Source organism: Taeniopygia guttata, chromosome 4, assembly GCF_048771995.1.
Source record: "Taeniopygia guttata chromosome 4, bTaeGut7.mat, whole genome shotgun sequence".
Taxonomy (NCBI): domain Eukaryota; kingdom Metazoa; phylum Chordata; class Aves; order Passeriformes; family Estrildidae; genus Taeniopygia; species Taeniopygia guttata.
This window is the reverse complement of record NC_133028.1, coordinates 28,654,837-28,668,392: the sequence shown is the minus strand read 5'-3', so window position 1 is coordinate 28,668,392 and position 13,556 is coordinate 28,654,837. Positions and strand designations below refer to the sequence as shown.

Here is a 13,556-nt window from a genome sequence, read left to right as displayed (position 1 = left end):
TGACTGAAAAAATTCAGTCTTCAATTATCAGTTATCAACTTGACAATATCAACTGTCAAGTTTTTATCTACCTATCTCTATAATTAGTTCATACCCATTCTATCAGCTTGTTTCTAGGAAGTAATGTTAATTATACAAAATTACTAGAATAATTATGTGAAAATCTATAAAGGCATAAAAGCAAAGAACTACACTTGGTCTGAACTCAACAGAATATAATGTTAGCACTGCTTATTTGCTTGACAGGATTTTTTAATAGATGGAGAAGATTTGAATGTTATTGCTGCTATAGTCACCTCTTTAGAATTTTGTCATAATAGCAACACAGAAGCTAGCAACAACAACAGTAATATTGACCAGCTGCCAGAAAATAATGGCCAGATCAAAAGGGAATGCTACTATTAGATTTGCTCAGAAAATTCAATATACTGGAAAGTAACCTCCTAAGCAAATGTTCTACAGAAATTCTTCCATTATGCAAGAGGTGCTCATGAAATATTAAAAGTTTTATTTAAAAAGATTAATTATGTGTGTGTCTATAGCAGTTAATCAGATTTGTATAACTTGAGCTATATTTAATGAGATTAATTTTATTCTATTGGTCTGACATTATAGTAAGGAAAACACAAACTGAATATTAGGAAAAGAATAAAAGAGTATGGAATTATTTGAAAAAGAAAGCAGTAAAGCATTATTTTCTAGCACACTAGGTACAATACTTAAAAATGTACAGTTGGCATAGAATGTACTACCAGGTTATTTACACATTCTTATCCATCTGTTTAAAGTAAACTGTGATCAGTGCTGCAATTTACTTCCAATACAACATCTGTCTTTTATTTGGAATGGTGTTCCCCAAAACTAAAGGAACAAGGAGCTAAATGCATATTTTGACATCTTCTCAGTGTCAAGAAGGCAATAAATTCAGAATCCTTATTTGATTTTTTTTAGGATGACTCATAATGTCCTGATGAAAAGCACTGAAAAATCTACACGTGTCTAGAAAATTCACTAAATGCAACACAGAGTATAAACACTCACTGAAAACCACGCAGATTTATGAAAGGGGGAAGCAAGCTAAAATCTCTGTTATTGTATTTACAGCATCCCATGAAATTTTCAATATTCTGCAGATGAAAAGAAGCTATGAGGTCCTCTTTCGTAGAAGTTTCAAAGTCAAAGAATAAAACAATTGTGATCTCAGGAAGAATAAGGAGGCCGTTATGATTCAAGTATAAAATTATTGCCTTGTTAAGCAGGACTCATCAATACTTCTATCAAGGTCCTGAAGTGCACAGGAAAAGCAATTGTAGAACTTTCAACAGCTTGTTCCAAATTTCCTATTCCTTCATTGAACAAAAGTTCAAATGGTAATTCCCTCTCAATACATTGAAGAGACCTGTCAATGATTTTCTCCGCTCTTTATCAGCTAGCAAAAAACTAAAAGATACTGGATCCTGTTTCTTCTTTCTGATCATGCTCCTTGACTACCAGAATTCTTTTTGCTGTTGATCTACTCTTGCTACTTGAAAACACCTGTCTTCTGAGATTTTTTTTTTAAGCAGGGAAACCAACAATTTTTTATTCTTTTTTCAGAATTAAAAAACCTCCTCTTGGAGGTCTCATTGATATGGTAGATGTTAATAAAAGTATTTTGAATCTCTTCTCATGCATTTTCATTTCGTTCCATTTCCTCTGACAGTGCTCTCACTTTTCAAGGAATGCTAAGAAAAACACCAACACAATTTGTTGATGGACTTCAGCTGTTGAGGAAAAGCTCAAGTGACCAGTCTCATTCCTCTGACACAGATATCCCTTTCTAAATTAAAATACCCCAGCAATGAATTTGTAAAATGAACCAGTCAAAAATGTCAACTGTTTGATAACAAACAAAACACCTCTTGTATGCACCTGTATTCAAAGAAGAAATGGTTGCTTCCTCCAGTCAGATAAGAGAAGCTGAGCTTAGAAAGCAAACTAAAAGATTCCATATAATGTTTATGGAGTGGTCAGATAGTACAGCAACAAACAAAAAAGGAGTTAATTATAACAATGGAAGATGCAGAGGAGCAGTCAGCATCAGCAGGCTTGAGCTAAAGCCCTTCTGTAGGTGAAAATCAAAACACTAATAATCAAGTGAGGCAGGGGGGATCACTGAAAAGGTGCTGATTATTTTAGAAAAATGTAGTGATAATAAAATGAGGGAGCAGATTCCAAGATGCAAGAAGATGAAAGTCACAGAAGCTGGCAGCAAATTTTCAGCCGAAAACGCACTCAAGTTAGTCCAGTAGTTACCATTTGGCTTTATGCAATACAAAGTACAGGCTGAGGAACAGTCCCTTCATCTCTGTGAAGATACTCCTGTCAGAATGAACATGTTTTTTTCTCCTTACACATAAGTAATTTTTTTCAGTTGTGAGACTGATAAAGTGAGTGAGATAAACTATCTAGTTGAGTGAAGACTGAAGGACAAAGGGAAAAAGGAAGCTAATCTTACATCCTGAGGAGTCACTATTTAGAGTCACTATTTATGTCTGACTGCTCATCCAAACTGATTCATCATCACAGTGCATCAAAGGACCTTTTAGTATCTACCAATGTACTGTTGAAGAATATATACACCAAGAACAGCAGTAACAGGTAAATCAATTAAAACTAACTAAGTTTAATTTCCTGGAACCAGAACAGTTGAATCAAAAGCATTTCCAAACATGCATGGAAAAAAACCCATCCTAAGTAATGAGAAACACATTCCAGCCCTGTACAAGAGCACATTGAATACTTAATCAGTTATTCCTACTTAATTTCCTAACAACAGCTGTGTCATATTGAACTTAAATAACTGGGACAACAGGAAAACTGACATTTATGCAACTACTAACACAGTTGTTAAGGCATCAGATATCTTTCAATACTCTCTTTTAGACCAGAAAACTGGAACTTGTTTGTCCACAAAGGTAGATGAAAGAGTTCTGCTTTAGAATAAAGACAAAATTTCTCTGAAAAAACCTCTAGAAGCATGACTAGGGGCTCTACTAATACATATACATAGCTGCTGGTTTTCAGAAGTTATATGTTAGTACTAGATTAATTCAGACAGGATTGACTGAAAGGATATTTTTTAAATAGAAAAGCTTTATCTAAATATCTAGTGTCCCAAAGACTTCTTTGTATGCAGCATTTTAACACTAAGTTGATATTATTTCCATACACTTTCACAAAACATGTGATTTGTGTGACTGATGGTGTAACATTCTCCTTGCTGCACAGAAAAAAATCCTCAGATTGTCTGAGACAAATTTGGTCAGCTTTCCACATATATCATAGAAAGATAAAATACAGAAGTGTCAAATCTAGACACCAAAAGGAAAACTGGTTTTTTTTTTTTGGATAATCTTGTGGTGCATAAACCAACCACACTAAAATTTTAAAGAGGAAAAAAGTTCTCATTCTTGTGACAAAGTTACTCAAAGTCAAAGATTTCAGACTAGGTACTTCATACACTCATTTGAAATACGAAATTGATTTTTTTTCTTTCTATGCAATTATTCTGAAAGTATTTTGACTAGTAGCAGCTAACTTAAATCTTGAACAAGAGCATCTTCACAGAACATTACAAATTAAGTTAAAAAATCAATTTATCCTTTAGACAAAGTGGTTAGTGAATAGCTAACAATCAAGTAATGCATGCGTTTCAGTTCTATATATCCTTTCAATGCTCCTGTCCATTAATTAACCATTGATTTGAAAAATGTTGATTTTCCTGATAATGGTTTTATGTGCAGTATGATCAACCACATTAAATTCTTTTTATTTCATGTGAACAAGTGGATCACAACTTCACATTTATTTAAGCAAACCCAACTGAAAGTAGTATGCTGATTTTTCCTTCATTTTATGCTTAAAGATTTCCAGTTGCTTCTGTACAACATATTTAGTCTGGTCTTTCCTAAGATGAATTTTATAAGCTCTTTTTCAGTACAGTAAATAATTGCAAGAAAAATAAACTTCCTTAGTAACAGCAATAGTTATGCTGTTTAACATGCCCTACAAAAGACCTGTATGTAGACCAGGGAAAGAATTTGCCATGGCCATTATAATGATAAATAAAATGACCCTTATAAAGCTAAACTTGGTGCATCTCCTGTAGTTTTACCCACTGGATAAATAAGGAATTATATAAAACAATATGATAAACTTTCAACTCCTGTATCATCTCCTGAAGCTGAACTCTGGCAACATAAAGAAGAGACAACAGCAAAGAAAGTGCTGAGCTAAAAATTATCTTCACTAAAGAATGTTAGACAATTTCTGTACCTAATCCTTCAGCTTCACAGTTCATATATGGAGGGTGAAGTGGAAAGACAATTTACGTACTCTCCCTCAAAACTGACCGACTTCAATCAGAGAAAATTAATACATAAAACCCAAAAATCTAATTAACAAATAGACAATTACAGATATCCAAGTTAAAGTATCAGTTGTAAATGTCACATTCCAACACATCAGAAATCCAACACACTGCTACATTTACCAACTTCGCATATAGTTTAAATAAATGTATTTAAAAACAAGAAATAGTATTACCTCATATACAACCTACATTTTTCATAGTCCTATTTTGCTGCCTAGGTAAATAGTGTTTAGAGCTCCCTGCTCAATAATCCCATTTATTGCTAAACACAGTAATTTCTAATGAATATTTTGGCTGAAGAAGGCATTATTACCACAGTTTCTGATTTAGTGAGGTACTTAAGTGTATGACTACCTTTCAGTGCCTTGGCCCTATTTCCCTATCATTAGTTATTTTTGGATTAACTTATTGCACTAAGAACTTGCAGAGAGAGATCTTGAACTTAGAAGACTACCAGAGGCACTCTAATACATATTCAGAATGGAGCTACCAGAACACATCAAATTTCTGTGACAGACAGTATTCCACAATATCTATGACCTCATGAAAAATGTGCTAGCCTGTAAGAACTGTTCAAAGCTGTGAATTCAGAGGGGAAGACATCTGCATGAGGGCCTTGAGCATCTCTTAACTCAAGAAATCAGTGAAGTGTCATATTATTAAATGGTAATGAATCACTTTTGCCACAAAATGTCTTTGGAAAGTTCAGATTAACTGATAATTAAAGAGAAAGTCTTCCTCAGCTATGTACATTTTATTCAACAGTAATTTAAAAATCAAAACCTGGAAGAATTCTAAAGTGTGACATGTAGATGAAATGTGGTTGAAAAGATGCTGTAATAAGTACATGAGCCTGCTGCTTAGTGAACATCTATCCCATGCAAAGAACAACCCTACTTGGCATATTGCACATTGATGCCAACATTCCCTTGAAAACCGAGGTAAGGAAGACGAGAAAGGTCACAAAGGTATAAATTACCTGCAAACAGAGCACTGCCGCTGTGGCTGGAGAGCAGTGAACATCACTATCACAGAGTAGTTACGAGGTGGAGCCTTCACAAATCTTCGGAATTTATCTCCGTTCATGCGGATGACTGAACGCCTTGAGCTCCACTCCATCAGCTGTTCCACTTTCTCAGCCAAAAGATTCTGTAATTGAGGACAAGCATGAGGAATGTTTAAGCTCAAAGTTTAAGTGCTTTGTACCTATATTCTGCCTTTACACTCTCCAAACTCCTATGGACTCAAGATGGAAGTTATATATAGCTGTATGTAGCAGAGTTTAGCTAATAGCATAATTTAGTTTTTCATATAGTCAACAAGACTTTAAGAATTTAAAAGAGTAACTCAGTGTGGTCTTAAACAGAAAGAACACATAAAATAAAACCAAACAGGTTGCTCCCAAAGGCAAAGGAGTAGACTAATGATCACTGCCTAACTAGAAGTTAGCAGCACAGCAATCATTTACCTTCTGTTTTAAAAACTGAAGTTTTAGAAAACGCAGCCTGATGTTGTATTTATTCTATTTAGTAAAAATCACAGTAGAATATTGTCAGTCACTCAAGTATAAAGATGAAAGAAAAATGTAACTACAAAGAGAGAGAAATAATTACTATGTTTATTTCAGAATTTCTTACCGATGTATCATAGTGAATTTAAATTCATGCATGTTTTCTATTTTGCTAGAGACAAGACTGTACTGTCATATAAACTCATCTAGGTACATTTCATTATTAGATCAACATTTTAAGCTGATCTTAAGACTGAGAAGCACAAAATATTTTGACTGAACTACCATTGTATAAGAAAAATCTGCTTGTGTATTGTCTTTCGCTTGAAAGCATTCAATCACATGAATGATTTAAAAGCAAGCTACAAGACACAGTAAAAGACAGCCATCTTTATCTAACTATTCCTGTAAAAATCTATTTAGGGTTTTGGTTATTTTTTATCAGGTAAGCCTGATTCCACGCATGCTTAGCAGAACGTATTTAGTTTCCTATGTTACTTAGGTTCAGCAAAGTTGTACTGACCATGGTCTAGGTGGATTGGTGCATAGAGCGTATCAGGATTAATGCATCTATCTTGCCTTAAGTCTTCAGCTCCCTGCTCGCTGGCCCTGTGGAAGCTGCCTTTACCAAATAAAAACTAAAAATAAGAGTGGAGGAAACTGGAATATTACAACTCAGAAGCTAAGTGCAGACAGACAGAAACAGAAAGTGAGGAAGGCACCCCGAAGAGGAAACTAACTTCAAAAACTTGAAGATGCGAAAACTCTGTTAAAATACATATAAATTAGTGAAAGGGTTTACAAATTGGTCAGGCTCCACTGTGGAGGGGTAGAAAAAACTAGCTTAAAGAACATATTGAAATAGGGACACTCTCAATAAAGAGAGCCTGATGACAAGTAAAAGCCAAACACTGTGCAAAAACAACTGAGCAAAGAGACAAGGTGGCTATTCTGGGAGTTTTTAAAAAAACTGAATAAAATATAAAAATTAGGTCATCTAGTAAAATTTTAACAAATCTGTAATGCTATGAGAGCAGAGATAGATATATGAGGGAAAGGAAGGAATGAACTGCAAGGATAAAGAAAAATTATATTTTACATCAGAACTTTCACCTTCAAAATTATCAGAGCCCCTTAGGGGCTGTGCCTCTTAGGCACAGGTAATCAGAAGGCTTGAGTCCAAAAGAAGCTTTGATGAGTGTGGTTCATGAACAGTTCTGAAATATCTGCATTTACTTGACCCTATTAAAAAAATAGGGTCAAGTATTTAGGTTTTTGTTCCTGTTCTCAGAATTTAGCTAGTATTTGTAATCATGAATGTGAAGGAGAGATTATCATGAGAATATCAATAATTGAATGAAAACTTTAACTTTTCTTCTTCTAAAAGACATATGTTTCTGGTGGTTTTGCCTCAAGAAGGTATTATGTAAGTTCTTTAAAAAGAATCATAAAGCAAATTACATAAAAAAGAAGCTTACACATTTTTAAGATTTCCTTCAATTAGCAGTATCAGGATTAAATCTTTGTTAGTTTCAAAAGTTTCATTCATTTTGCATCAGGCACTCCAGCCAGTAATGCACAATAAAATACAAGGAGCTAAAAAGGATGGGAACTAGTATATCCAAAAGCTTTAATTATTCAAGCAAAAAGATAAAGCAGAAAGTACTAATAAAAAGCTTATATTACCAGAGGAACGATGCATAATATCCTACTTGGTACAGAAAAACTAATACTTTTCAGATTAGGCCTTATTCAAAGAAAAGAAACCCATGAAATAGCATTAACCCATGAAAGCAAAAGCATGATCTTGATGGAAAAAATCCAGCTCTATTAGTGCTACATAATTTGCTTCTATAAAATACAGTTATATAGAAGAATCTTTTCAGAGAATTCCCAGTTCTAGTTTTACTTGGAAGCTAGTTGCCAATAAAAATTAGTCTTGATTCCTTTAGATTCAGCTACGCGTAACGTCACCTTTCCATAGTTCTTATGCAATATTCATTATAATGTTCTCAACCATTTTTATCACTTTTTGTTGTTTTGTTTTTCCTATATGCACAAGTAAAAAGCTAGTAACAGAACTAACTTTAGATGTGTACTACACTAGGTAAAATCAAGCTAATATTTCAGGAGTGTAGACCTCAGGTACAATGTATACACTTGCTTCACTGCATTCTGAAGAAATCTATTTTTTTCAAATAGAAAGTTATTAAATAGACTGCAGAGAGTGGCTTGCATCATAAAACATTCTACTATAGGCTACACTTCTCTTAGGTAACTGACTGCACTTCAATATCCTACCAATTTTTTGTACAGTTATTTCAGAGGACTTGTTTTGCAGAGTAATTAAGCAAAAAGACCTTGGGACCGACATCTCTAGAATTCACAGCACAGTCTTTCTGACTTGTAATTCTTTAGAAAAAAATGAAGGTCCAATATTGGTTTTGTCATTTACAAAATATTTTCACAATGTATGCTCCTGAGCAAGTTAGTAACCTTTTCCTCATTTAATTTGATAATGAAATCTAAGAAATAAATCAGAGAAACAAAAGTTTGCATTTTAGCCATGTATTTGACTTTAAAGCTGAGTCTTAAGGAAATATGGCACATTTTACAATTCCAAATATCTAATTCAGCTTTGGATCAAAAAGGCACCCACTTAACAGACACTACACTCAGAAAATTGGTCAGTGTGTTAACAGGCAGAGGGCAGGGGAAAGTGTGTTTTAAAGTATACTGAAATAAGTAGACCAGTCTTAAGGATTTCATAATTCTAGAATCTAATTTGGATATTTTTTAAGATTTATTTTTTTTTTAATAGAAGTGTAGAAAACAGAAAAATATGCTGTTGAATAAAAGCATGAGGTCTAACTCGGCCAAAAATTTTCTCCTGTGAGAAAGAAGAGTGCTGAAAAGTGAAGAAAAATTGACAAAAAACCACGTAGAACAAAAAGGCAAAAATTTTCAAATTACCCTAATAAAAATAATCTACTAATATCCTAGAAAGCACTGGTAGAAAAGACAATGGTCTATCCCAAATTTTTCTTGCTGTGAAGATACTGAAACCAAACATGTTTTCTTTCAACCTTTACCATCCAACTATACAATCAATACATACAAATGTCACCAAAGTGAATTGCCATTAAGATGCTAGACACAATTTTTATTAACTTGCCTCTTTCCACCCCCTGGGAAAAGTCTTCTGCCAGAGAAAATCCGGAAGACAAAGAGAATGACTAAATCTAACAAAACACATCTTGCAATGACAGAAACACAACAACTGTTACTCAAACCCAGAAAACAAGGGACATTAACTCATTTTCACTCCAGATTTCTAATTTTCTGCTCCTTTCCATAGTATCTGCAAGTAAAGACCCTACATATATTTAAATCTATTCATTTACAGAATTCCTCTAAGCACTTACCAGATTTATGTTGATAACTGAAAGGGTTTTAGTTGAAACACTAAGGGGAAAAAAACCCCAAAACCAACCAACCAATCAAAAAACATAAAACCCAAACCCTAAGTATGAGAAAGAAAATTCTTCCTGTAAAAAGAAAACTCCAGGTGTGATGTTACAAATAGCTACAAAAGGATCAACAGAAAACAGTCTGTAAAAGCACTGAAAACATTAAATCAATGAATGAAGAAGTAGCCATGTATCATTGACTTATTTTCATTAGCTGATGCTCCAAGCAGTATATAAGACCATGTATGACCTATGTGTGGAAACAAAATGAATGCTAATTTCTGTAAACAGAACTACAACATTACTTGCTGTTACTACACTATTTTGTAGCAAGTGAAAATATATGGCACATCAACATTTTTACAAAACTAAATAAACCTTAAAAATCTGAGAAAATCCAAAATCCAGGAATTTTCTTATACAACAATAAACCTGCTCATTTTTTAGACAATGAGATTACTTCATAAAGTGAGCACCTATGAAAATTGTCTTTGCTCTTGAAATAGTGACACTGATTGGTACCTTTTCTTAAATCCTGTTAAGGAGATGAGCACTCCCCACTGAAATAAAAGTTGCTTGGGAAAACAATTCTAAAAAATTCCTCTTTTATCCCTATGGCTAGTAAAATATTTTTCCAACTGCAGTTGTCCTTATTATTGAGTCATGAAGAAAGCAAAAGAAAAAAGGTAAATTTAATCTGTTACAGATCTTGGTTTCCAGTGATGTGATGAAACAACCAAGCTACCTGTCAAAAAACTAAGTGTGACAAGTTATGAAACTAAAGATGTTGGTAAGCTTTTGTCATCTGCACCTGAAGCAATTCCCTATTAGGGACTGCTTCCCAGTGATCCCCCATATCTCCTCTGCTTCTTAACCCAATAGAGCTTGACATCTACACACCTTTCCTTTCATACTCTGTGACTAGCAGATTAGCTACTGAAAACACGGCTTTATTTATTCACTCTCCCAAGATGCAGTGCCTACAAGACAAAGCATAAACAACAAGAATCACCTTGTATACACATGTGTTGCCTCACTTGACTTTTAATCTTTCTTGGCCAGATTTTCTAAATTTATTTTGGTCCAAATAAGACTCTGTTGTGGGTAGGGGACACCAAACAACAAAAAACAAAATCCTAAGTGCTGCTTGCTCTGTCCAGTGGATGCCCCTGATATTTTCAAGATTTCTTCTTCAGACTTCATTTACTTTGCCTTCCTTTAGAATAACATGACACAGGCATGCCCCTAAGACATAAGGGGCTATTGGAAAAAAACAAAGTCCCAATGATATTACTCGATGATTCAGTGTTCAAATTAGACTCCTTTCCTTTGAAACATACCAGCTCTGACACTTTACATCTTTCAGGTTTTTCTGATGTAATAGGGTCTTGAATATTGCTCAATATGTGAACCTGGAAGACTCAGACCTCAGCTCTAGAAAGACTGGGTCAAAAGCAGAGATACCTTACGAGGAGAATTATAAAATAGCCAGGGACTCAACCTACTAATAAGGCTGAAGTATTGGTTATTATAGAGCCATTTCCCTTCCCTAATAAAAAATTCAAATTCACTCCAGTACCTCAAATTTCAGCTTCTGTTGTGAAAGAAATAAAGAAAGGAGTTTCTAATCTAACTACAGATTTTGTTAAGTATTTCTGAAATGATGCTGCAAATTTAAAAAAAAATAAGATGCCTTGACTTCACGTTCCCTTTATGTGTATTTTACCAACACTAGCTGAGGCAGATTGAAAAATCACCCTTGAAAATTCTGCTTTGTTTACTCAGGTGGATCAAATCCCCAAAAAATGCTAGCTCTGTATACAATTATTTCAGGACAACACTCATTGTGAAAAAAAACCCCAACCAAACAAACAAAAAACAAACAAAAAACAAGGTTGCATTGATACTGCATGTAAAGTATCTCATAAATCTATCTAATGCATGTAGCTTAAATTCCAATTTACTTTAACAGTCTCCATTTTAGTCTTTAATTACACTAAGAATAATAGTACAGAGAAACTAATTGCACTAATAAACACATTTCACTAGTATGTTGTAAGAACATTTAACTTCTCTAAAAGCGTGTCTGATAAACATTCACAGATATGCACTTACTGACCCTATTAAATTGGTGGCAGAAAGATGATGGATTCAACATTCAAAGTGTTCTTACAGGCTCTGCTGTCCCTTGGCTACCTGATATCTGCATAAAAATGTCATTTATGCTACCATATCCTTGAACATATAAAAAATATTTTTATCATTTGTAAAACTCAACACACAATAATGGCATATATTTAGATAATTTAATATAATATTTCTTTCGCACTAAAAAGGGAGAAGATAGAAGGCTACTTTCCTGCAGAAGTCTTCTAAACAAAGTCTCAAATAGCTCATGGACTTGAAAGTGCTAAGAAAGGTAATTTCTTTGATATGTCTACATTTTCACTCTTCTCTCTAATATTTTCTACGCTGTTCTAAAGCCTGGGGAAAAAATTTAAATATATTTCAGTTTCGTCAAAATTTATTCCTCTTCAAATTAATGCAAGCTGCACCAGTAGCTTTATCAAAAATATTTAATCCCTATCTTGAACTTGTCTTTAAACAGGAATAGAAACCATAGCTCACGTCAAAGTTACAAACTGTAATTTCTTGATTCTCAACCCTAGGCCTAATAGAGAACCCCAGGATTAAGTTTCTGAATATTCCAGTGAGTAACACATTATTCTGCAGCCATAAACTAATTCTTCTATTGAGAATGACTATCAGTACAGTAAATATTTTCTTCTCTGATTTCTCTTCTGCAAGAAAAGAAAAGCATGAATTAATGCAAATTTTACTAACCACTAAGATATACAAAAATCTGTTTGGACACTTTTTTACTACCCAGATTATTTATTTATTTACAAAAAGCCATTGCCCAAACATAACTGAGAAGCCATGTAAGCTGGCACAGTATGACTGACTTAATATTATGCTCCATTGACTCAAAGTCATTTAGCTGTGACTGAGAATTTGCTTTTTGAAATGAGACACTGATTTTCATCTTTATGTAAAATGCCTACATAGAAGCATTATACCAAAAAATGTCCTTTTCAGGCTGAGCAGAGAAATGAACAGAGAACCAAAACTATGTGGCTTTTTGGTTTTTTTTTTCATTATTGTTTTAGCCCAAAGGTTGTTCTATTACCAACTTCAGAAAAATCTGGTTAATTTCCTATTACATGCAATTGTCATTTTACAAACATTATGAAAATATTAACATTAATATTTTTACACTGTGTAAGATGCAACATTAAAAATAATTTGCATAATGGCTTACATTGATGTATTTTGTCCAGTTGATTTTACAAAGATCATCAATTTCCATTGGGTACAATCAAAAATAGACAACTGATTTCAAAATCAAGAAAATTCACCCTGTTTTGTATTTAATACTTTTCAAAATTTTCACAATTTGTCACAAACTTTAGAGTAACCTAATTCATTTAAAAATAAAGTTAATCTGATTTAAATAAAGCCTATAAGATCAACAATATGAATTACAGAATAAAACTCTAGTACTGTAAAAAAGTGCACAGCTTATTTCAGGAAAGATAATACCTACTCTATTGCATTAAATAAACACAGCTTAAACTATTTAAGTTTTATAGAAATAAGTCTAAGTAAGATGACTTATATGACTATAGGCTTTTCCCCTATTATTTTATTTTACTTTTTTTTTATAACCATGAAAGTAATTAATTACATAATGAGAAATATCAAAAGGTTGAATTATGAATTAGACAAAAGATTCTACAACAAAAGCACCAGCTAAGCCTCAAAGTACATTTTGCTTAGGTCACCTTTATACTGGAAGGATATTAGTCTCGGGAGAGCATAATATAGGACATCCAGGATGATGCCAAGAGTGCTTGCTATACACAAAAGCTAAAAAAGCTCCATTTACTCTCAGTGGAAAACAATTCAGGGTGACCTAGCAAAAATATTGCAGAAGTTCTTAAAGATGGGAAGAAATCTTTAGCTAAATATTAAAATTATGCACAAAAATTATAACTAATTCTGCACATATATTTTAATTCATTAAGATCAAACTCCTAATTTTAAACTACTATAATTTTTTTCAATATTCTGAACCTTCAGATTCCTGGGAATTGGATTC

General features: G+C 33.4%; 1 protein-coding gene across 2 annotated transcripts in view; it reads right to left on the bottom strand.

The window, feature by feature from the left end:
* Positions 1-13,556, bottom strand: part of TUSC3 (tumor suppressor candidate 3) — a 110,845-nt gene that overhangs the window by 68,250 nt on the left and 29,039 nt on the right. For both annotated transcript variants that reach the window (XM_012573477.5, NM_001245134.1), the window contains 1 exon segment: positions 5,394-5,563. In XM_012573477.5, the coding sequence (XP_012428931.4) occupies positions 5,394-5,563 (170 nt within the window).